Source organism: Bubalus bubalis, chromosome 20 (genome assembly GCF_019923935.1).
Source record: "Bubalus bubalis isolate 160015118507 breed Murrah chromosome 20, NDDB_SH_1, whole genome shotgun sequence".
Taxonomy (NCBI): domain Eukaryota; kingdom Metazoa; phylum Chordata; class Mammalia; order Artiodactyla; family Bovidae; genus Bubalus; species Bubalus bubalis.
This window is the reverse complement of record NC_059176.1, coordinates 5,846,357-5,871,901: the sequence shown is the minus strand read 5'-3', so window position 1 is coordinate 5,871,901 and position 25,545 is coordinate 5,846,357. Positions and strand designations below refer to the sequence as shown.

General features: G+C 55.5%; 1 protein-coding gene across 1 annotated transcript in view; it reads left to right on the top strand.

Moving 5' to 3' along the window:
* Positions 1-6,772: 6,772 nt before the first annotated feature.
* The window catches only part of EML1 (EMAP like 1), a 196,809-nt gene continuing 178,036 nt past the window's right edge, over positions 6,773-25,545 (top strand). The window contains exon 1 of the mRNA XM_044933192.2: positions 6,773-6,951. Within this exon, the coding sequence (XP_044789127.1) occupies positions 6,924-6,951 (28 nt within the window). The 5' untranslated portion in view covers positions 6,773-6,923. The remainder of the gene's footprint in view (positions 6,952-25,545) is intronic.

Below are 25,545 nucleotides of genomic sequence, written 5' to 3'. Positions count from 1 at the left end.
GACGGTCCTTTCCCAGCTCGCCGCCTCTCTGTCAACCTGGACAAGGTGCGATGGGTCTACACGCTCACGCTCAGGACGCTTCCAGCCTGCACCCTCACCCGAGCGCCCCTGATTCCCCAGTGCTGAGCTGCTGCAACACCCCGACTGCATTTTATGCTCCCTGGACGTCATCTCCCTGTGCCCTCCCCACCCCCAAGGGTCTGGAGACTTGCAGGGGGTGGGGGGAGGGAACCCCCTGGGTGTCTCTGGCCAGGCCAAGCGGGGAGTGGCGGGAGCCTTGTCTGCCGGTGTGGCCCCGCCCAGCCGCAGCCCGGTGGTAGGTGTTTTTTGTCTGAACGCTGGGCTTGGCAGGTGCTGGCGTGGAGTTGCCGGGCAGGGCCTTGGTGGCAGCCCATGTGGGTGGGCAGAGGACCACAGCGAGCTGCCCCGCCGGGAAGGCACTGGGTGGGGTTCCTGGTGGTCTTGGCCAAGCAGGCTTGCTGTCCTCTACCCTGGTCCAGGGTCAGGGAAGTCCAGCCGGTGGGACCCCACAAACAGTGCGGGCGATCACGAGAGGGGCTGGCTGCCTGCAGGTGACTTCAGGGCAGGGGCCAGAGGGGACTCAAGCCGGGGCTTGGTCCTGCGTCGCACAGTCCTGCGTCGCACTCCGCTGCACGGATGCTTGCTCTCCTCTGAGGCGAGAATCCTGCGTCTTCAGAGGGCTTCCTGACCAGTGTCTGACCCCAAGGAGGGTCTCGACCCCCTAAATGCACATCTGCCCAGACCTTACCCTGGGCTCCAGACAGTCCCGGACATCTCTGGCTGGATGTCCAAAAATAAGTCTGGCCGGGGGAGAGGCAGACACTGGGGGTATTTCTGGCAGGCGACAGGAGACTTACCCAGGAGGGTCATTTCTCTGAATCATGGAAACTGTAGGGACGGATGGTCTGGAGCTTTAAAAACACTCATTTCTCCCAGAACATGGCTCTCCCTCACTTCTTCTCTCTGGAGGAAACCATGGTTACCTTCCTGGTCTTGCCCAGCTTAGGCAGCCTCGGCTAGGGAGCTGGACCCGGCCAGTCATGCAGAGTGGTCACCCCCAGGCTGAGGGCCCTGAGGTCTCTGCGGAGGACAGGGACCAGTGGAGGCCTGAGCCTCCCGCTCTTGGCTGGCTCAGGGGGCAGGCAGCCCCCGTCTGCCATGCCTGGGTCCCAGGCCTGCCTGGGAGGAGGCTCCATGGGCCTCAGGGTGGAGAGGCCGGGCAGGAGGTGGGTGGGGGTGGGGGTGGTCCAGGGCCTTTCATTCAGAATCCCGGCCTCCCAGGTGGGGTGTGGAAGGCCCCAGAGTCAATGCCAGGCGGGCAGGGGCAAAGGCTCATCTCTTCTCCCCACTCCCTGTCCTCGGGCCCAGCTCTACTGGTCCAGGATTGGGGGGGACAAGGGTGGCGACAGGGGACAGGGGCAGTCTCCTGCCTCCCCCAGCCCAGGGGCAGGGCCTTCTGGTGGCCCTGGGATCCTGGCTGAGGAGGAGTCTGGGATGATGGGGTTGGCTCACCCATTGAGCCCCTGCTGCTTGGCCAGCCCCAGGCCCAACTGTACAGTGACCCTGGGCCCCTTTCTACTGACAAGGTCCCAATGGTGGGGCCTCACTGTTTCTGGGGGCCTCACCCCTGCTGTGAGCCCAACAGCCTGAGGAGGAGGCCAGCCCCTCCCCACCAGCCGCGCCCCCCAACCCCCCAAGTGATGGCAGCCCCTTGGCTCCCACACAGGGGAAGGGGATTGGAACTCACACACGCCCTCACAGCCGGGGGCCCCAGAGCAGCTAATGGGTCCCTCAGCCTTCTCTCCTGGCCAGGAGCCTGGAGACGGGAGGCTCACCCAAGGCCACCCAGGTGGTCGTCAGCTTAAGGGGGCCTTGGGTGCGGGAAACCAGCTCCCAGGACTACACTGGAGTGTGTGTGTGCGCGCGCACGTGCAAGCTGCATGCCTATATGTCCATTCATGGGCTTCTGTGGTGGCTCAGATGGTAAAAAATCTGTCTGCAATGCAAGAGACCCGAGTTCAATCTCTGGGTCAGGAAGATCCCTGGGAGAAGGGAATGGCAACCCACACTAGTATTCTTGCCTGGAGAATTCCTTGGACAGAGGAGCCTGGCGGGCTACAGTCTATGGTGTTGCAAAGTCGGGACGACTGAGCGACTAACAGCTTCACTTCGTGTCTCTCATGTATCTCCGTGTGTCTAGGGTCTCCCCATCTCTGTGTATCTCTGTCTCTCACAGGTGAGGTGAGTGTGTGTGTCTCAGCGTCCATATCTGCATGTCTCAGGCTGCGTGCATCTGGATGCGTCTGCTGTGACCTGTTTTAAGCTAAGGTGGTGGGCAGACCCGGGAGGTATTACAATACCCGCTGGTGTTCGGCACTTACTGGGCATTGCACACCCCATCCTAACCCCGACAGGTTAGGTGGCCTGCCCAGGGCTGCACACGGGGTGGGGGGGGTCCACCCAATGGGCACTTCCTCTGCCCTTCTTCAAGTCATGGCCACCAACGCCCCATGTGAGGCTCCTTGTTTGAAACCTTCCTGCCTCTATTTACAGGGGGTCCCAAGGCCCAGGGAGACAGGTCTCCAGCAGGAGGGAGGTTCCTGGACCCCTGAGACCCAGCCGGGGCCCATGGGAAGCTGGACTTTCGCCTTGACCCCGCCATGCTCTGATGCCCTCCTGCCTCTGATCAGGCCAGCCCTGACCCTCTCACCCTCCAGGGTCCCCTTGCTCCCAGCGCCGGTGCAGTTTGGCTGAACAGTGGGAACTCGGGGGGCTGGTGGGGGAGCAGGTGTGGGGGTGTGGGGAGGTGCAAGGCTTGCGGTCCCCAGGCGAGGTCACTGCGAGGCTGGTGGTCACCCTTCCCTGGGAAGGGGGCGAGGCTTCCCCCTGAGACCACACAGTGTGGGGGAGTGCTCGGGAGGGACCCCAGCTCAGGGCTACCCCCTCAACCCCCTGTTCCCTTCCAGCACCTCAACTGCAGCTGACTGCCAAGGCCGCAGGGCAGCCCGCCTGCCCCTCGCCCTGTCTCACACCTTGTCTGTTCCCCGCATGCCCCAAGCTCTGGGCCAGGGCTGACCTCCACTCTGAAGCTGACCTTCTTCCTGCCCGGGTGTCAGCTCCCTGTCTAGGTGCCTGCCTGCTCCTCCCTGGCCCCGCCCTCACCCCACTGTCCCCCACGTGCCCGTGAGCCCCCCAGGAGGCTGTGCCCATGTCCCACTCAGGCCCCAGCACGAGTGCCCGTGGGTGACTGAAGCGGCATCAGACATTCAGGAGCCGAGACCACGCCAGCCTGGATGCTGTCGGACGACAGGGACACCGATGACCAAGCAGACAGAGAGTGGAGGTGCAAGAGTACACACCGTGCACACACGTGCCCACATGGACCCACCTCTACACACGCAGGAATGTACACACACATACACACACTCCCATGCACACAGGTGTGCACCACACCACTGCTGCACACGTGTTCACAGACACGCACGCAGTGGGCCCGTGGCTGAGGCAGTGACCTCCAGAGCTGAGGAATCAAGTTGTTTTTTCCCCAGGACACATTCCCACACTAAAGAAAACAGGAAGGGACTTGGGGCCGGGACAGGAAGAGGAAGTGGCCTGCGCACAGGGAGCCGGCTCCAGCCGGGTGGACCCCAGGCGGCTGGTTTGGGTGGGACTCAGGAGCAGACAGGCAGACAGACGGCTGCAGAGTGGGAGGTGAAGCGTCCTCCAGGGCGTCTCAGCCTTGGTGCCGGTCCTCACCGAAGGCCCCTCCCACTTCCAGGTGAGAAACCGAGGCGGGGGTCAGCTCATCCCAGTCACCAAGGAGGGCAGGGGAAGCTGGCATGGGAGCCCGGCCCCTCTGACGTCACGTTCCCCCAGCCCTGGTGCTGTGGCCCACGTGGCAGTGGGCAAGGAGAGGACTCTGCTGAGGATGCCAGGGGCCTTGGTGGGGCTCTTTCTGTAACCCGGTGGTTTGTCCGGTGCTGGGCAAGCCCATGGCACCTGGCCTGGCCTCTGGAAGTCTCGGGGGGCACCCTCTAGGGGGCCCTGAGCATGCACTGCAGAACACACACAAAGGAGCCATCATCAGCCCAGCCTGCGAGCCACCACTCCCTCCCCGAGACTGGGCATGTCTGATGGCAGGGAATCTGTGGGGTCCCTGCCCCCAAGCCTGGCCCAGGGCTGGGTACAGGAGGTGCTGGTAAATGCTCCACCGATGTGGCATTGGAGGCACAGAGAGGGACCACGACTGGCCCAAGGCCACACAGCGAGGCCGGTCTGATCCCACTCGTGTCGTCCCGCTGCAGCTCCAGGGGAAAGCAGGGAGGAGGCCTGGGCACATGGTCCCAGCCTGTCCCAGCCCCTCCCTGGGGACACAGACTGCTGCAGTATCTTGTTAGTCCTCCAGACCCAGCAGGGGAGACTCCCCCCGGCCCTGCAGGTGGGGGCACCCAGGGGAGCTTCCTGTCCTTGCTGACCTGCCTCTTTTCTTCCCTGCACGTCCTCCCAAGGCACAGGGCAGCTGGGTGTTCACTTTTATCTCCAGAATCCCAGTCTTAGGATAACATCTAGATGGTGGGAAGGAAGGAGGAGGTTGGGGCAGAGATGGGGGTAGGTTTAGGGCTTCAGAGACAGATAGTCTTGTTTTGTCTTTTTTTTTTTTTTCATTTAAATGAAAATCTTGTTTAGGAGGGACCCAGGATGACCAACAGTCCTGGTTTGCCTGGGACAGAAGTTTTGCAGGACGCATGAAGATTTTCAGGGCTAAAACAGGGAGACCAGGACAAGTTACCCTAGAGGGACTCCAGAGACATTTAATCTAAGTCTACCTGATGCTGAACTCTCCACTGTGTCCCCAGCCAATGGCTGTCTAGCCCTGCTCACACACCTCCACTGACAGTGAGCTCATCACCTTTCAGAGGAGCAAGAGCCAACCAAGAGGTAGAAACAGGCAGGACCAGGCAGTGACCACAGTGAGGTCAGAGTTTGTAGAACAGAATGCAGGGGCCCCTGACCAGCCTTTAGGGGCAATCAGACAGGGCTTCCCAGAGGAGGAGACTAGAGAAGAAGACAGGGAATTCCTGAGCAAGGGGATAGTACAGGCAAAGGCCAAGAGGCCTAGACCCACCTCCCAGGGAGTGAATGTCTTTGCTGTTCACACTGACAGCTGGTGTGACTCTAAGCCCTCCCTCCCATCTCTGGAAAGAGGGCCCCTCCTGCCTTCACACCCTACCCCCTCAACCCCCCCCACCCCCAGTCTCCAGGCTGGGAAAGGTCTCACTGCCAATGGAAGAGCTGCTGGATGCCTTGGAATGCCATTCCACCCCTGCCCCTCATTTTCTGAGGCACGAAAATCTGCCCCCTCCTCCAGGAAGCCTCCCCTAGCTTCCCCAGCCCTGGATGCCCCCCTTCCACCTGGACCAACCTTCTTCTCTCCTTGGGGTCCCTACACCTTCAGGGCCCCGTGTCACTCCCCAGTTGAGCTTTCCTGCCTCTTACTTTCACACCTACTGGTCTCCCTGGAATGTCCTCTTATCCCCTGAAAAAAGCTTTCTTATCCGTCAAATATGGAGAAGGCAATGGCACCCCACTCCAGCACTCTTGCCTGGAAAATCCCATGGACGCAGGAGCTTGGTGGGCTGCAGTCCATGGGGTCGCTAAGAGTTGGATACGACTGAGCAACTTCCTTTCACTTTTCACTTTCATGCATTGGAGAAGGAAATGGCAACCCACTCCAGTATTCTTACCTGGAGAATCCCAGGGATAGGGGAGCCTGGTGGGCTGCCATCTCTGGGGTCGCACAGAGTCGGACACGACTGAAGCAACTTAATAGTAGTATCCGTCAAATATGGAACTCAAATGCCAGCTATTCCAGGAAGCCCTCCAGGATTTCTCTGACTGGAGTTGATACAAGCCTTCCCTTTCAGTCACTCCACTCCCTCTGTGCTGACCTCGGGCCTGGGTGGTGGGTGGGGGTGGGCAGCCACGGGCACCCAACCCTGGGAACTCAGCCCAGAGCCCTCCACCTGCCTCATTGCCCTGGTCTCTGGTCCTTGTGGGGGACCCAGGAGCAGAAGTGGGTTGGCTCTTAAGGCAAGCACAGAGCAAGTGCAAACTAAGGGCTTGCTGTGGTATGTTCATTCGACCAATACCTCCTGAGCACCCTCTCTGTGTCAGACAGAGTTACATGGCTGCCCTTGGGGGTCCTTTTCCATCCCCCAGCACATGTCGAGCAGTTAGAACAGTAGGGCCCCTGCTGTTCAAGGCTCTCATCTCCCAGACAAAGGCAAGACACACACTCTCTGGCCACCTTGGAGCCAGCTGGCTCCAGAGCCCAGCTCCGGTCATACCCCTAACCTGCCGAGGAACCTTGGATGGGTCATGCCCTCTGTGACATGGAGACAATAGGGGTGGCTGCCCGGGAGGGCTGAGAGAGGGGACAAGTGTGGCAGCTCTGGGTGGCATCACTCACTCTCATCCTTCTCCAAGGACCCTAAGTGCCCCTCACTGTTGGGGGAGGGGGGTGGGACCAGTCCCCAGGAGAGAGCCTGCAGGCACTCTGGGCTCCCAGGCTGGCAGAGAGGGGTCTTGCAGCCTGACTGAGTGCCCAGGGGTGCAGCGGTCTCTCCGGCAACATTCTGAGTCTGCTGGAGAGGCTGGGGGCAGGGGAGGGCAGTGCCCAGATTTATCCACCAATCCCGCAGGCTCCTGGCCCTGGAGCTCCTTATCTGCCCGGCCCAGCATGGGGCGGAGGTGGGGGGGTAGCAGTGGTGGCTGGGCCTGCTGGGGCGGGACGCCGCCTGGGGACCGCACGCAGCCGGGAGCCCCACCAGGTGGGCGACAGCCGCTGAGGTCCCCGCGCGTCCCTGCGGACTGTGGCCGGCTGCCTGCCCATCTCCCACACCATGTCGGACGGCGAGGGCCCCTCAGCCGGTGAGTGGCAGTGCTATATTTACCCACCGCGGCTCCGGTTGCAGAGCCAAGGCCACTGGTCACCGAGGACGCGGCCCACCCCACCCCACAGCAGGCTGCAGGCAGCTGTGGGGCTGGACCCCCTTCCTCGAGCCCGATGCCTGGGGCTGGGGGGGGGATGGCTGTGCGTATGGCGGGAGGTGCGTGACTCTCAAAGCTCGGTAGTGCTGCAGCCCCGGCTTCCCCGTGGGGCGAGAGCAGGAAGCTGTTTCTGCCGCGGACCCTCCCGACTGTCATCTGGGCTGCGGCGCAGGGGCCCTGGCTGCTGTTGCACCCTGGGTGGGTGCAGGGTGCGGGCTCCTGGAACCACGTGCAAATGAGTGTGTGTATAAACATTTACTTGGTGATGGGGGACAGGGGAGCGCACAGCTTCCATTAGACCTCCCAGAGGTCTGAGACCAGGAAGTTCTGAGCTTCTGGTCTGCCTACACAAGGCAGACCCCCTCCACCCAGGGGTGCCCAAACCCTCTAGGTTGGAAATGGCCAGGGACCCAGGCAGGTGGAGGGGTGGTCAGACACGAGGGGGGCGAGAGCAGGAAGCTGTTTCTGCCCTCTGGCTTGCCCGAGGCGAGGGGCTACGGTGGGGGCTGGCTGCCCGTGTCCCTGGCTGGTGGCCCCTGGCTCCGTCCAGCTGAAGACGAGCTCTGAAGTGGATGTCACCCTGAACCTGCCTGGGGTGGGGTTGGGTGGGGTTGGGGGTGGTGGCTGGAGACGGCTTAATTCAGGGAACATTTTGGGGACTCTGGAGTCAGGCTGCCCAAGTTCCGATTCCCATTCCTTCACTTCCAAGTTGGACGACCTTGGGCAAGTGGCTGAATGGCCCGGAACCTCAGTGGCTCCAGGTGAGGAAGGAGGCGGTGAAAACGAACCCCCAGGTGGTTGTGAAGATTGACAGCGAGGATGCATGCAAGCGTCTGCAGGTGTGTGGCAAGCGCTTAGCGGTGTCTTTGTGGGAACGGCAAGTGGGGGGTCCCGGGCTGGCGCTAGAAGCCCTCGGGTCTGGGCGGCCCTGCCGGGCCCCCTCCAGCCGCGCCTCGTTGCCTTAGCCATGACTGTGGCCCATGGATTCCTTACCCGTCAAACGCCACCATGGAGAATCTGGGCACATCAGACTGTGATGGAGAGAGGGCCTCGGGTGAGCTGGGGGCAACAGCGTGAGACCCCACTCTGCACGGTATCTGCCGGACGGTTCCCTGCCTGGGCCTGGCCGAGTCAGGCGTGGAACAGGGTGTGTGTGTGTGTGTGTGTGTGTGTGTGTGTGTGTTTGGGGAGGGGGATACCGACAAAGCTGGCCTGACCTCACCCTCTTCTGCTGGGCGCCAGTGGCGCTGACTGCCAGGAATTGTCCGCCGTGGTTGTAAAGGAGCCAGCATGGGGCGGGGGGGTACAGGGGGTGCAGACAGGCCCTTTTCTGGCTGGCTCTGCCCACACCTGACACCAACCCGGAATAGCTCTCTCCCTCCATCGGGGACATGGCCCTGCTTTTAGCAGCTTGTAAAACCACCCTGCTGTGGGGATGGGTATTTCAGGAAGCCCATGACAATATTAACCCATCAGGGCAATGGAATGGGTACTGAGCATGTGTGTGTGTGGCCTGGAGCCTGGGGGCAGACTGCCTTCCCTGTCAGGGTTGGGAGAAGGTCCACTGCATTGGAGGCTGGCAGGCAGCATCCTTGCCCTGCCCACCCTGGCTGGGCCAGCAACTCCTGGCTTCCCGCCTGTAGGATGCTGTGTGACCGTCTTTGCTGTCTGATGTGCTGGGTTGTGATCACTCCAGGTTGGCAGGTGTAAAGACAGCTCCTGGGTGCAGGGATGCATGCTTGCTTATGGCGGAGGTAGGGGTCGGGGTGGGAATGGAATCTCTTGGGCTGTGTCGTCTGCAATTCCAGTCTTTCTCGGATTCCTTCTGTGCAGCAGTGATTGGGCCAGGCAGGCTGATGTGAAATATTTCCACCTGTTTTCAGTAACCAGTCTCTGTGCCCATGTGGACAGCAGGAAAAGTTCTCAGCTCTGCGCCCACAACCTGTGTGACCTTGGGCGGATTACTCAAGGGTGCAGAACCTTAGTTCCCTCATCTGTTAAATGGGGACAATAATAGGATATCAGTGCTTTAAGTTCCAGGGAGAATTAAGTGACCAAGAGCATGCAGCACACTGAGAATCATGCCAGGCTTATTGTCAGCTGCTGTTTTTATTATTCAACCAGTAAATGAGCTGTGACCCAAACAAGGAAGCAAAGGGACCAAGCTGTCTGATGCGTCTTGTGTCCCAGCCGTTGTGGACGCGCCGTCTGTTTAATCCCTGGAGATTGGTGGAATGGACTTCACTATATAACTAACGAAACCAAAGCTCAGAGAAACAAACAGACTCGTCCAAAGTTACCCAGATGGTCAGTGGTAGAGCTGGGCTTCAAACCCAGCTTCCTGGCCCCTGTCTGTGCAGAGATCAGGTCAGATGCCTTTTCTAGGAAATCCCCCCCTGCTCCCCTGGGGGTGGGGAGGCTGGCCATCTTGCAGGACTTTTCGGCTCTCCTCTGAGCAATGGCCCTTCTCATCTGGGAGACTGCTAGCCCAACATTGCCTCCAATGATTTGGAGCCTGTCAAAAAATCGTGGTACCCTGCTAGGGTTGTCAGGACGATTCCCCAGCCGAGGAGCACAGTGGCAGGTGGCCTGCTCCAGGATTTATGGCCCTGAGCCTGGGCAGGGGAGCCTGGAGGCTAAGCTTACCGGGAGTCAGCATCATATTTATAGCAGGAGCTCGCCTGCACCGAGAACTGCCAGCCTGTCACTGGGTCCAGTGAAGGTGCTTCCCCTAAAGTCGCCTGGCTTCCAGACTTGGCTCTGCCCCTTGGCGACACGGCGGGCTGGATGGGTCATTTCCGCCCTGAGGCCCAGCTTTCTCATCCGTACAGTGGGTCCTTGCCACCTCCCTCACTGGAGACGATGTGTGTGGGTGCCACCACGGGCCTGGGTAGAGGGGCTCCTCACATCCTGAGTCTGCTGCTTGGCTTTCCCTGCCTCTGACCTTGCGGTACCTCTGACCTCTCAGCTCTGGAGCTCCACAGGAAGAGAGTCCAGCCCCTGTGCCGTCTGATCCTCCCATGTTTGGGAAAGTTTCCAGCAAAGCAGCTTTATAATTCCAAGCACCGAAGAACAGGCCACTGGATTCGGAGCAGAGCACCCGAATGTAGGTCCATCAGAGCCCAGGGCTTGAATCCCTGCTCTGGCATTCCCTGGCTCTGTGGCTTCGGGCAAATCAGTTAACCTCTCTGAGCCTCAGTGACAGGTGGGCATTTGTCCTGCCCTGGAGGGTGTGGCAAGGATGGACACCCCTAACCCGAGGAAGCGCTCAGCCAGTAAAGTGACCTTCTTCCTCCTCCTGTAAAACCTTCCATCAATCCCACTGCCCACCCACCCCAGCCCCATCCCTGGGGTCTGCATCACACTGTTTGCACAGTGGGAAGTGGTTTTTCTGGGGCAGGTGGTGGCTGATGTTGGGGTGGCCACCCCGTTTCTCACTCAGCTCCTGGCATCCCAGAGCCCGAAGACAACAAGCCCGAGCTTCCTTCTCCCGGCCATCATGGCGGGCCCCCTGCCAGGGCGCAGGGAGCCCCCACCTCCCTCTGAGTCATGGGCTGCTTTCTGCTCTCCTCTGTGGTTACCGACCAGCCTCAGGGCCCGGGTCTGTGCCGAGCATCTCCACGAGGAGATAAAAGCAAAATGCTTTTACTATTCAGGCCCACTCTTGGAGAGGAAGGATCTTCTCCCAGGAGAGGCGGGCTTGGCCCCAGGCCTCAGCATCTCTCTACCTGGCTCCCCTCCTGTCAGTGAGGGCTGCCCCCCACCCCAGACAGGTCACTGGGCTCTGTTTTTACGGACAACAGGGAGCCAGCAAGGTCTTGAACCGGGGAGGCACCTGGATTGCTTCCGTGTAGGGGTGCAGGGTCAGGAGAGACTCCAGAGGCCAGGAGGCCCAGGAGGATGCTGGTGACGTAGGTCCTGAGCAGAGGGGGTGAGGCCCACTGGGGGGAGAATGGGAGGATCTGGAAAGTGCTGGGGGGGAGAAGGTGGGGGGAATGTTGAGGCTGGATGCTGCCTCTCCCACTAGGCGGGTCGGGGGCCTGGGGGTGGGGTGGGGTGACCTGGCAAAGCTCCAGAGGTCGGTTTGTACATCCTGTTGGAGTCCCTAGAGGATGATTTCCAGGGTCAGGCAGACCTGCTCCCCAGACACAGGCGGGTCCTTCTCCTCTCTGACCGTCAGTCAGCTCATCTGTAAGTGGAGGTGACGCCATGACCTCAAGGGGTGATGTGGGGGTTAGATGAGATGTCACGGTCAAACTCCTATGAACTGGGGACCAGGGGAGGTGTGGGTATCAGCCTCCTGACCCCAGGAATGAGCCTTTAACCCACGGCCCTTGGTAGTCCAGGTGCTGTGCTGGCGACGGAAGGAGGGGTTTAACCCGAGGAGCATCTGATCTGATGCAGGAGTCTGGGGTCAGGGGCGAATGAGGACCTTCCAGACGATGCCCTGTTACCGCCCCCCTCGGTTCCCAGCGTCACGGTTCACACCACACTCCCTGTCCACACTTCCCACCCATGGATCGCCATGTCGTGGAGGGGCAAACTGAGCCCCAAGAGAAAGAAAGACTGGCTCAGGGTCACTGGCTAGGGAGTGATGAGCCAGGACTCGAATCCCCAACACAGGCCCCTTGGCACCTGCGTGCAGGCTTCACACCTTCCCTCCTGCTGCTCGGAGCAGGCCCGTCGTCCAGGCTGATGGGGTCCTGCCTCCTCCAAGGACCCTTCCCCGGAATCTGCAGCCCCAGGGACCCCACACCCCTGGAGTGCCCCACCCCACCCCACCATCTCTTCCTCTTGTTGAAATAGCTTGACCGGTGCCAACCTGGACACCACTGTTCCGCTCATAGAACCTTGGGTGGTGGGAGATGTGTTGCGGGCTCATTGCTGTGTGACCTGAGACAAGCCTCCTTCCCTTTCTGGTCTCAGGGTTTGTTTTGGTCTGCCTTTATCCCCATAGAATCCTACAGGTGAGCACACAGCTCTCATGTGTGTCCTGTGTTGGGACATCAAGCAGGGCTCAGGAGCCCTGCCACCTCTGTCAGCCCTCACCCCTACCCGAGAATCTCTGAAGAGCAAATGAATAAATCCACGTGGCTCCTGTCCCCATTCCAGCCTCTTGAAGCACCCCCGGGAGCTTTTACACTCATGACAAGAAATATAGCTTAGAAGCTGTTAGGAATTCCTCCTGGAAATAAACTATCCACTTCTGTTCTTTAAAAGTATTGGGTCCATTCTAAATGAGCATCCTTGAGATAGCAAGATACATTTTAAATAGTTTCAATTATATTTTTTAAATGACCCAAAGCTGTTGGTGTCTGCAACCATTTGTCTGTTTTTTTTTTTTTTTTTGAAACTATGCAGGGAAAATAAAGTACAGAAACTGGTAGCTGAGATGGGCCAAAGATATCTGTTATTATCCATACCTTCGTGCGTACTTAGTCGCTTCAGTCGTATCTGACTCTGCGACTTAGCACGCAGGAAGGTACAAATAATAACATATCTTTGGCCCATCTCAGTCACCAGTTTCTCTATCTATTGATTTCCAGTTTTTGCATTGGTCAAGACAGCCGCTTTTGGTTTGTACTGACTCTATCACTCCGGACAGGCTTGTATACTATGAAAAACACAAATATCAGTGGCTTAAAGCAACAAAGATGTATTCCTCACTAATGCAAAGTTTATTGCAGGTCTGGGTGACTCTCCAGGGCAGGTCACCTACGTGTTGGCTTGGCAGGTGTGATGCCTCCACAGGGACCCAGTTTTCCCATCATAAGGCATAAAGCAAGGGGCGGAGACATCACACTGGCAGTTAAACACGCCCACCTAGAAGTGGTCAATATGATCTCTACTGGCACTTCATTGGCTAAAGCAAGTCCTATGGCCACACCCAATGGCAAGAGGGCAGGTACAGAGCTCCTTCAGGGAATGGATTAGTAATGTCTGCACCCTATTAACTTTTTCCCAACTGACTTTAAAAAAAGTTTCCCTCTCTCTTTTTAAATTTAGTTTTTAAAAACTGGCATATAATTGCTTTACACGTTCAGGTGGCCTAGTAGTAAAAGAATCTAGCTGCCAAGCAGGAGATGCGGGTTCGATCCCTGGGTCAGGAAGATCCCCTGGAGAAGGAAATGGCAACCCACTCTAGTATTCTTGCCAGGAGAATCCCATGGACAGAGGAGCCTGGTGGGCACAGAGTCAGACACAACTTAGAGACTGAGCAACAACAAGAATTGCTTTATAATATTGTGTTAGTGTCCGCTGTACAACAACATGAACCAGTGACATGTATACATAAATCCTCTCCCTCTTGAGCCTCCCTCCTACCACCCCCAAATGACTTTTTAAAAAATAGCCTATTTTAATTATGAAATGCTCAGAGCACATCTTATGCACTATGGTCAATTAGCCTCTGAAATGTATAAGTCCTTCTGATAAGCAGATCTCAAAACCAGAGGCAAGATTTCTCAAAACATGTTCTCTCCCTCAGATCTGAACTTGCCTTTAAAAGTCCAAAAATAAATTTCTGAAAGATCTGGTCACAGCATCAGCGAGGAAAAGCAGAAGCAATAGAAATGTTTAGCTGCTTGTTGCCAAAAACTCTCTTGATTTATTATTCCCTCAGGCGCAAAAGAGGGAGCTGGGATGGATAGTCCATGAGCCAGTTTAATCACTGAGACTGTCGGATAAAAACATAGGATGTGATTTTAGAAGGAAATGGTTATGGAAATATACTGGAAAACAAAAATTGTGAGTCTGTACTTCATCCTTCTCAGTCAGACCCTGTTTCCTTGATTCTGCGACATCACCAAATAAATTCAGCATCGTCGGTTTAGTTACAGGCTTCCCCACCAGACTTTAGTATGTCGTTGCTGTTTAGTCACTAAATCGTGTCCTACTCTTTGCGACCCCATGGACTGTAGCCTGCCAGGCTCCTCTGTCCATGGGATTCTCCAGGCAAGAATACTGGAGTGGGTTGCCATTTGCTTCTCCGGGGGGTCTTCCTGACCTAGGGATGGATCTTGCATCTCCTGCGTTGGCAGGTGGGTTCTTTACTGCTGAGCCACCAGGGGAAGCCCTTTAATAGTATACAACAACTGCTGCTGCTAAGATGCTTCAGTCGTGTCCGACTCTGTGCGACCCCATAGACGGCAGCCCACCAGACTCCCCCGTCCCTGGGATTCTCCAGGCAAGACACTGGAGTGGGTTGCCATTTCCTTCTCCAATGCATGAAAGTGAAAAGTGAAAGTGAAGTCACTCTGTCGTGCCCGACTCTTAGCGACCCCATGGACTGCAGCCTACCAGGCTCCTCCATCCATGGGATTTTCCAGGCAAGAATACTGGAGTGGGGTGCCATTGCCTTCTCCGAGTATACAACTAAGCAAATTTAAATAAAAACATGCAGCCTAACAGAGGCCTGTGGCAAGGAACAACACATGCTGTTATGCATGATGAGATCAGACCTGGTTTAAAAATAATGTTTGCAGAGACTGGAGTTGGTCCGAGCCCTTTTCCAGAAGTTGATGATGTCACCCAAATCCAAGACTTAAAACTGGAGTTTGAGTTTGTTGGACTCCGTGTTGGGGTGCGGACGCTCTTGCAGTTCTGGGCCCCATATTTCAATGTCTAAACCAAACTGTTTAGAGTGCTCTCTACCAGGTTTAAACACATTTTTAGGAATCCTGCCTCATTTATTTCAGGTAGAAAAACATGTCAAAGCACTGGTGCGTTTGCTGAAAACACCCTTCCTGCCACTTCTCGCTGGAGGGGTGAGCTCGCGGTCTGAGTGGACCCCGATTCATGTGTCCCGCCAGGTGCTGTGGTGGGAGTGGAGAATTGGGTCTCCTCCCACAGTCTTGCCTTCAACAACCCACTTCAGTTTCCTCCTCCACAGTGCTACTAGGCTCAAGTTATGGGAGTAGTAGAAGAGAATGTATATAGTAGGCACTACATAAATGCTGCCTCCCCTTCTCCTAGGTCCTTTCACATACCTAATTCTGCATGATTCTCCTTATAACCCTATGTGGTAAACACTGTTGTTCCATTTTACAGATGAGCAAACTGAGGTCTAGAGACATTGAATGACTTGCCCCAGAGCACACAGTGGGGGAGACGGAGCCAGGACGCAGGGGTGCTGGCCCCATCCGGGGCTCCTCTTTCGCACCGAGCAGCCTTGCAGCCTGAGGGGGGCCTGGAGGCCTTTAGTCCTTTCCAAAGAAGGCCAGTAGATCAGGGAGCAGGCCTGGGAGAAGGGCTTTTATCAGGAGACAAGACAGCAGATGAGATTCCCTCTGAGTTTCTTTGGAAGGCAAGGGTCTGCCAGGGAGAGCACTGGAGTTGAAGACTGAACACCTAGACCTGAGTTCGGTCCTGATACTAAAGTGCTCAGTGACCTCCAGCAAGTCCTTTGCTCTTACTAGAGAGGTTTCCATGAGAATCTAGGCCCAGGAGTGTCCCATGAGATAGTCTTTCCTGTAGCAGAATCTTAGGATGCTCAAGGGGCCTTGAATGGCTCAGCGTCTCTCTGGAGTGGTTCCCCGCTCACTTGGTGACAGTGAGCCAAGCGCTGGCCCTTGGCTCTGCCCCTGGACCAGGGTGGGCTCAGCCACATCCCCCATGGCCAGGGCTACACTGCATCCCCACACTGCTGCTGGTGGGTGCTCTGGGCACCTTCATGCCCAAGAAGTGTGGCTGAGGCTGGAACAGGGCCTGGACTGTGGCCACACCCCTTGGCCATCCCAGCCTTCCCCAGTTCCTCCCAGAGAGAAGCACCAAAGACCATGGGCCCCGGTTTAGTGAGCATCGGCCGTGTGTCCTGCTCTGTGTGACTCCCTCCCAATTGCACTTGTTACCCCATCACAGCTCTGCGAGGGACACCGAGCCCCTCTCACAGGCCTGGACACCGCTGTGTGAGGGACTGCCACTGAGTTCCAACCCGGAAGTTGGAAGCCTGCCTAGCTGGTGCACCTTCCTGACATCTGGGAGTGCTGTCCAGTGGCCAGGAGGAAATCCAGCACTCAGCGCTGTGGGAGGCAGACACAGGGCTTTTGCAGCACGCCCATCCCACAGCCCCCATGCATTCCTTCCCTTTTCTTTCCATCTGGAAACTTGTTGAGAGAGGAGTAGCCTCAGCCATGACTCCAACCCAGGAGGCAAAGTGCTATAAATAGGTTCCACCAGGACTTGCAGCTGAGCCATCAAGAGACTGTTCCAGTCCTGGGTGCCTGGGAGGAGCCCCACTCACCTTTGATCAACATCCACCAGGGCCACCCAGGGGAGGAGTGGACACAGCCAGATTTCTCTGTCTTGTGGGGTCTGGGGGCGGCCTTTGCCCAGAAGAGCAGGAGACCATGTCATTGCTCAGAGCACCCGGGTGTCCAGGCACCCAAGCCTGCCCTGAGACTGTGGGATCGGCTGGGGGGTGAGTCCCCCATGGAAGTTGAGCTCAGGCCCCTCTGAGTCTCACAGGGTGGCCGGAGGGTAGAACCAGTGACTTTCAGAGCTTCAGGCTCTGTGGAGAGTCCTGGGCCATCACTTTTAAAATTTTTTGCTAACAGCCTTATTGAGATGTAATTTACATACCATACAACTCACCCATTTGACCTGAATTTTATAACCATCTCCACAATCAATTTTAGAACATTTTTATCACCTCCTGATGACAAAGAAACCCCTGGGCTTCCCTGATGGCTCAGGGATAAAGAACCCACCTGCCAATGCAGGAGATGCGGGTTCGACCCCTCCAGGGGTCAGGAAGATCCCCTGGAGAAGGAAATGGTAACCCACTCCAGTATTCTTGCCTGGGAAACCCCATGGACAGAGAAGCCTGGTGGGCTATGGTCCATGGGATCGAAAAGAGTCAGACACGACTTAACTACTAAATAATAATCAAAGAAATCTCTAACGCATTAGCAGTCAACCCCGAGCCCCTGGCAACCACTACTCTACTTTCGGGTTCTATCGATTTGCCGATTCTGGACATTTCACGTGAGGGGGATCATACGGTACGTGTCCTTCTGTGATCAGCTGCTGTCTCAGCGTCACGCTCTTGGGTTCGTTCACGTTTGGCTGTGTGTCGGTGCTCTATTGCCTTTTGTGGACAAATAGTATCCGACTGTGCAGTTCTAGACCTCGTTTTATTCGTCCGTTCTTAAGCGGATGAGCATTTAGCTTGTCTCTACTTTTTGGCTATTATAGATAATGCCGCTGTGAGTGGTCGCGCACGAGTTTCTACGTGGACACGGGTCTTTGTCTCTCCTGGGTTGTTACACACCTGGAAGTGGAATTCCTGGAACCGCATTTGACTTTTTGAAAAAAAAAAAGACCAGAATATTTTCCAAAGAGGCTGCCCCCGCGGGGGGGTCAGTGATGCAACGTTTGACTGCAAAGTGGTTGCACCGTGTACATGCCCACCAGCAGCGTACGAGGGTCCTGATTGCCCCACATCCTTCTGGAACTTGTTATGATCTTTTCAAAGAGATTTCATCACTCCTGCTTCTTTTATTATTTTTTTAACATTTCTTTTTATTTATCGTTGGCCGTGCTGGGTCTTCGCTGCTGAGCGGGCTCTCACCGTGCTGAGCAGGGGCTACTCTGTAGTCGCATGGGCTTCTCGTTGCAGAGCACAGGCTCCAGGGCACACGGGCTTCAGTTGTTACAGCTCCTGGGCTCTCCAGCACAGACTCGGAAGTTGTGGCGCACGGGCTTAGTTGCCCTGAGGCGTGTGGGATCTTCCTGGATCACACCCGCGTCTCCTGCACTGGCAGGTGGATTCTTTACCACTGAGCCGCCAGGGAAGCCCTATTGTGATCTTTCTGATTCCAGCCATCCCAGTGGGTGTGAAATGGTGCCTCACTGTGGATATTTTTAAAACATATTTTATTTTATGTATTTATATTTGTCTGTGTCAGGTTTCACTCGCAGCACACAGGCTTAGTTGCCCTGTGGCAGGTAGGAGCTTAGTTCCCCGACCAGGGTTTGAACCTGCTTCCCCTGCCTTGTAAGGTAGATTCTTAACCATTGGACCACCAGGGAAGTCCCTCATGGTGGTTTTGGTTTGCTTTTCCCTAGTGACTAATGGTGCTGAGCATCTTTTCCCATGCTTCTTGGCCATCGCCTCTCGGCTCTGAGACATTATGCCTCAGTTTCCTCATCTGTAAAACGGGCATAATGACAGAAGGGCCTGCCTCCCAGGCTGTGGTGAGGATTCAGTGAGATAATTCCAGGGTCCTGGTGCAGAGAAGCTGCCAGCAAACACTGCTTGAAGCTGCAGACTGAGCTCTGAGCCCTACCTCTGAGGGCTGGTGTGGAGGAGGGATTGGGAGAAAGGTGGAAATCCGGAAGTTTTTGCAAGCTCCAAACGAAAGGGACAAATATTATCAGAGAAGGTGCTGACTGGCCCTGTCCCAGCCCTGGATGATTTCCTGACCAGCTTTGAACCTCTGCTCAGCTGGGCAGCCCAAGCAACCCAGCCGCATCTATGCAGCCTGGTGAAATGCAGACGAGGCAGGTGTCCAGACCACATGCACAGGGAAGACAGGCTGGGCCTGTCATCTGGGTTTCTGGGGAGGGGGGGCACCTGTGGTTTTTCTTATCGTGAGTTATTTGGCCTCTTCCCCTTGGCTGCTCACTGGGGGTGTGACGTTGCCCTTCCTGGACTTGCACGCTTGCGTCTGTCAATAGAGAACTCTGGACCTGCGCCAGGAGCGTCCTCCCACGAGGTTGGGCGGGAGCCTGGGGCCTGGCGGAGGTGCCGATGGTCAGGCCGATTGTGTAGCCGAAACCTGAGCCAGGAGCCGGGCGGGAGGTGAGGGAAGGCAGTCAGATCGTCACGGGTGGAAAACAAATGCACCTCCGGACAGCAAGCTCATTAGGCCGCCCCGGAGGGAACAATCAAGTTCTCTTCTGGAGCCCACCCTGGAATGTTCAATTGAGTCGACAATCTGGGAAGGGCGGGTCATATCCCAGGGGGACCCCAGGCCCCGGGGCTGGGGTGGATGCTGCAGCTGGCAGGGGTCCTAGGTGTTTCCTGGTCCTTCTACTGGGTCCACAGACACGTGGGGCACAGGTGGGAGGCAGGGACAGGGAATCAGGCTGGCCCTGGCACGTGAGCTCTGCCACCTGGTGCTGTGTGGTCTTTAAAAGTCATATAATCTCCCCGGACCTTTGTCTCCTCATGTGCAAAACAAGGCTGATGATACATTATAGCAGGGGTCCCCGACCTCTGGGATCTCACGCCTGATGATCTGAGGTGGAGCTGATGTAACAATAATGGAGATAAAATGCGCAATAAATGCAATGTGCTTAAATCATCCCCAAACCACCCCCACCCTACTTGGTGGTTGTTCAGTCGCTAGGTCGTGTCCAACTCTGCAACCCCGTGGACTGCAGCACACCGGGCTTCCCTGTCCTTCACCATTCCCCGGAGTTTGCTCAAACTCATGTCCATTGAGTCAGTGATGCCATCCAACCATTTCATCCTCTGTCTCCCCCTTCTCCTCCTGCCTTCAATCTTTCCCTGCATCAAGGTCTTTTCCAATGAGTCGGCTCTTCGCGTCAGGTGGCCAAAGTATTGGAGCTTCAGCTTCAGTATCAGTCCTTCCAATGAATATTCAGGGTTGATTACCTTTAGAGTTGACTAGTTTGATCTCCTTGGTTTGTGGAAAAATTGTCTTCCACGAATCTGATCCCTGGTGCCAAAGAGGTTGGGGATCACTGCCTTATAGGATGGCTGCTAAGTGTGAATGCAGCAATACACGTGGTCAAGGGCAGAGTGGGGAACTCTATCAGACAGAAGCAGAGCTTTTAGCCCGTGCACGTGGCTTATTGCGAGAGGCTCTTAGGCGAAGGCAGTAAGGAGGGAGGGAAACGGGGTAGGGTCACTATTTTATTAATAGTTTAATAACTATTATAACTATTATTATTAACTATTAATTATAATAGTTATTTAATAACTATTATTTCATTAATAGTTTAATAAAATAAACAGTAGTAATTCATACACACTGTCAACTCCACAGGCAGACTTTGGAGAGAAACACATCTGGCTGTCTTTTATTTGTTGTCTGACACTCCAGTGCAGGCTGTGACCGCGCCTCCTCTGTGCCTGATCAGTAAATGTTTGTTGAATGACTGATCAAATGTTGCTGCCGCCTCTCTTTCTGTGTCAGGTCCTGTGAAAGCTCTGGGGTACATGCTGCACCATGAAGTCTGAGACAAGAGGGCCTGGCTTTTGCACCCCAGCCCCAGGGAGTCAGGTTGAAACCAGGTAACTCAGGTTGGGACGTGAACCCACCCAGCCTGGACTCATGGCCCCATCATTTCCATCTCTGCCTCTGCAGCCACGTTGCCCGCTCTGTGCATCAAAGCACTGCCTGCTTCCCTCTTATGAGCACACCTGTGGTGGTCTTAGGGCCCTCCTGTGATCCAGGATAACCTCCCCGTCTTGAGATCCGTCATTTAATCATAGCTGCAAAGACCCTTTTTCCATACGTGTGTATGTGTGTGTGTGTGTTAGTTGCTCACATACACAAGAGCCGTTGTGTCTGACTCTTTGTGACCCCATGGACTGTAGCCTGCCAGGCTCCTCTATCTGTGGGATTTCCCAGGCAAGGATACTGGAGTGGGTTGCCATTCCCTTCTCCAGGGGGTCTTCCCGACCCAGGGATCAAACCCGGGTCTCCTGCATTGCAGGGAGATGCTTTCCCATCTGAGCCACCAGGGAAGCCCTTTTCATATATAGTATTCAAAGGGTCCAGGGATTGGGGCCTGATATCTTTGAGGTCCACTTCATCTTCAGCCCACTACAAGCACCAGCATAGGATTCCTCAGAGAAGCTTGTAGCCTCCTGGAGCTCTGGCTGGGGAGCCAGGGAAATAGCCTGAGGGTCTTAGATGACCCCAGGTGGCTTTATCCCAAGGGAGAGCCAGCCGGCATCCTCCTTGCCTGAAGCCTCCGGCCTTTTTCCCTCCCTCCTGCTCCTCTGCTCCCCGCCCTCCCCTCTCGTTGTGCTTCAGGTTTTTCTCTGATGGAAAGGGAAGTTTCGGGACTCAGACACTCTTAATCTTTCTGAGAAAGCTCCAAGTCTTTTCTCTCCGGACGGACTCAGTCTGGGCTGAGCATTCCAGCAAGCTCTGGCCTCGGTGCAGGCTGTGAGGCCCGAAGCCACAGCCACTGAAAGTCCCATAGCAGCTGGGGGAGCGGGCAGGGGAGGAGACCCCCTGCTCAGCCACTGGTGATTGGTTCAGAGAATGTGCTGGACAGGAGTTAGTTCCCATGCCTTCCATCTTCTGGGCCTCAGTTTCCCTGCCTGTGAAATGAACCAATCTGGAGCCAGTGTCTGTAAAGACCTTCCAGTAAAACACCAGGCTCTATGAAGAAGAATTTTAAAAGAAAAGAAAAAGAAAGTATGTAAGCCATTGTTTACTTAGCTGCCAGTCGTGTCCTGGGCACCAGCGGTCAGTCAGGCCACTGTTGGGTCCTGGGACACAGAGGGCTGTCTGTCATAGCTGGGCAGGGAGACAACTGAGAAAGACTGTGAGAGCCCAGAGACCCACCTGCTGTGACTCCAGGTTATGAGGGATAGTCAGGGAAGACTTCCTGGAGGAGGTGATCCTGAGCTGGGTCTTAAGGGACAAGTGGGAGGTGGTAAGAGAAGGAAGGGTCCTCCAGATCAGAGGGCTAGTGGGGGGTCAAGAAAGCATTACCATCCAGGCTTGGGGATGAGGCCCTAGGGTGCTGGAGATAGCCTCACATGGGGGTCTTCCTATTACAAAGTGAGTCCTTGAATCAAGGCCTGCTGTATGGAAGGTCCTGGGTGACCCAGCACAGAAGCAGAGGCGGCAGCAGCATTTGGTCAATCAGTCATTCGACAAACATTGGTTGATCAGCTATAAAGCATGTGTGGTCCCTGCCCTCCCAGGACTGACACTGCTGTGTACAGACAATGAACAGAATAAACAGCCAAAGGATGTACAGTGGTGACGAGGGTGATAAAGCTGGAGGGCAGTAACTCAGGCCAGAGAGAGAGCACTCTCTCACTGCAGAGAGTGAGGTCAGAAAGGTCTTTCTAAGAAGGTGACAATTGAGAAGAACCTGGGGGCCTTGAAGGGTGAACCTAGAAATATCCGAAGGAAGGGAGTTCCCGGCAGAAGAAACCACAGGGGCAAAGGCCGCGGGGTGGGGATGCCTGATCTTTACAAAGAACATCAGCGAGGGCGCTTTGGGCAGAGTGAAAAGGGCATGGGGGGAGATGAGCCCGGGGGGCAGGACAGGAAGGTGGTGGAGGACCTTTCTGCAGTCCAAGGGGGGTCCTTGGCTTTGACCCTTAGTGAGATGGGAGCCGTGAAAGGGTTGAGAGCAGAGGAGTGGCGGGACCTCACTCGGGTTTTACAAGCAAGCGACAGCAGGTGGAGATGTTAATTTCCAGTGATTCCGAGCATCAGAAGATGAGAGGTGTCAAAGCCAAGGCCTTCCGCCAGCCTAGGCTGGAGTCGTTAATCACCATGTCCCAGATGGAGCTGCTCCTGAGGCACTGCTGATGGAGCCGGTAAGTGGCTGGGGTTTAAAATGCCGTCAACTGGCTCTTAGCTCAAACGCTCTGGGAGCTCCGAGCCCTCTGCCTAGAGACAGCACAGGCAGCGAGCCCCGGGAGACGCATTTCTGCTTCTGTGCCCAGAAAGACACTCCAAGTTCCAAGTCCTTGTCCCTGGACTCCCCAGCGACACGCACACGGTGCGGACATGTGCAGGCACTCCCTCGTGACTCCCGTGACCAACACCGGGGCTACCGGATAGAACTCACGTGTCCCCTTCAATGTGAATTTTAGATCAACAGCGGGTAATTCTTCAAGCCCACCTAGGGGCTTCCCAGGTGGCTCAGATGGTAAAGAAGCTTCCTGCAGTGCCGGAGACCCGGGTTTGATCCCTGGTTTGGGAAGATCCCCTCCTGGAGAAGGGAATGGCAACCCACTCCAGTATTCTCGCCTGGAGAATTCCATGGACAGAGGAGCCTGGTGGGCTACAGTCCATAGGGTAGTAAAGAGTCAGACACGACTGACTAACACACACACACACAGAACCCCAGTAGGGCTCCTTATCAACAACCAGAGTACCCCCAGGACTATCTCATGCGATGACCACCCTGCACCTCCCAGGCTCACAGAATTGAGGACCCAGCTGGTCTAGATGTTCCCCCAGCACATCCCTGAGCCCTGTGGTTGGAGCCTGAGAGGGTGAGGGTGAGGGTCTCAAAGGTCAGGCTTGCAACAGCAGAGAGGGTCCTGGTCCCACCGGTCCAGGCTGGGAGGGGAACATTGTCCCAGGGGAGCAGTGCCTGCTTCAGGGTCTAGTGATTCCTTGCTGCCTCTCTGGGCCTCCAGAGCCCAAACCCTTCTGGCTGATGAACCGCAGTTTGTCAAGGGCAATTATCCCCCCTTGGGCCCCCTTTAAGAAAGTGATTTATGACTCTGTGAAAATGGGGCTGGTGGGAGGCGATGCGCAGGGGGGCTGACTCCAGGAAGAATCAGCTGCTACCTTTTTAAAATTTGTATTAAAAATGCACACTATTTTATTTTTTAAAAGTGTGATAACACATTTACAGGAGACTTCCAAAATACAAAACAAAGTTACATATAGCCCTACTATATACTACAGCTCTTTTTTTAAATAGATAAATTAAGATGTTTAGTTGGAGTTTCAATATCAAGCACTCAAAAATTAGTAGAATGAATATACAGAAAAGTAGAAGGATATAGCGGAACTGAAAAGCACCATGAACCAATTCAACATAATGAAGATTTATATAATCCTCACACAACAGTAGAACACAAAGTGTATTCAAGTTCCCATAGACTGTAAAGCCAGGAGACACTGGGACATATCCAGGGACATAAAACAAGGTGCAAAAAATTTTATGGTCTAAAGATATGGAAGTCATACAGAGTCTGTTCTCGTATCTCTGCCGAATTATGTTAGAAATGAATATCAAAAGATATTTGAAAATAACCCACATGTTTTCAAGAGCAATGTGACATTTACCAAGAGAGATCGTTGACTAAAAAATGCACATTTTGAAACAGCAGTTTTTTTTAAAGTAGTGAAGCTTGAGTTAGGAAATAAACCCATACAGTTCAGTATGAATAATGGAAGAAATACTCCAGGAAGCTGAAGGGCAGCGTTGTGGGGAAGAGCAAGGCCTGGGTGGGAGGTAGCCCCGCTGTGACTCCCTGCCCAGTGCCGGCCCTGGCCGAGCCTCAGTTTCCCCATCTGTAACTCGGGGCTCATCTTGGGATGACCGTGAAGAGGAGGCCAGGAAGGCGGCACAGTGAGCCCCGCCTGTGCTGGGGGTGGGGGGTCCTGCCTGGTGAGTGCTTGTCCCACATGCTATCGCCCCACCCCTCCCTGCCCTTTCCAAAGGGCCACCTGTTGTCTCAGCCCAGGGGGCTGGGGCCCCATCAGCAAGTGAACCCCTTCAGGGAGAATTCCCCGTTGGAGTGGAGTCTGAGCCGTTTGGCCAGGCACACACTGACCCTCGCTGGCGGCCTGACACTGCCAGCCCCCCAGGGCCCCTGCCCAGGACTGCCAGCACCCCACCCCCTTGCATCCCAAGTGCCGCCAAGCAGATGGAACTCGCCACACATGCCACGCCCTTTCTCTCCTCCCGGTCCTGGCCCGCGATGGTCCCTCTTCCTGGAATGCCTTATCATTCCCAGGCGCGCCCTTCTTCCCTCCCACCCGCTCCTTCTCCGGCAGGAGGGGCCTCCTCTGGGTGCTTCCATCGCTCCATGCTTCTCATCTTGAGGGCAGTGGTTATGTGCAAGTCCTCTTTATGCCCAGCACCTGGCACAGCTCAACAAACTGTCTTTTCTTTTTTTCTAACTGAAGGATGTTGCCTTACAGAATTTTGTTGTTTTCCGCCAACAAACTGTCCTGTTATTTCTCTGATGCTGCTGATGCTTCTTGTTCCTCCAACAGCCCTTATGAAGCACTTAGGGGTGACAGCTGTCTGCGAGGCCTTTAACTCTGTTATCTTTTCTCTGCAACGCTGTGGTTGTTGTTGTGTAGTCGCTAAGTCATGTCCGACTCTTGCAACCCCAGGGAATGTAGCCCGCCAAGTTCCTCTGTCCTTGGGATTCTGCAGGCAAGAATACTGGAGTAGGTAGCCATTTCCTTTTCCAGGGGATCTTCCTGACCCAGGGATTGAACCCACGAGACTCCTGCATTGGCAGATGGGTTTTTAACCACTGAGCTATTAAGCCAGCCTTACAACCCTGCTAGCTAGGTGTTATTATCACTTCCATTTTATGGACAAGAAAACTGAGACTCAGAGTATGTGGATCATCACACGGCTAGTCCAGGGAGGCATGAGGGTTCAACTTCAGGGCTGCTGGGATGCATAGCCGGAGAGCTTTCCAACCAATGCCCCCCTCATTTGAGACCTTCCTCAGTCCTGGGGGCTCATGGATAAATCCCTTCCCCT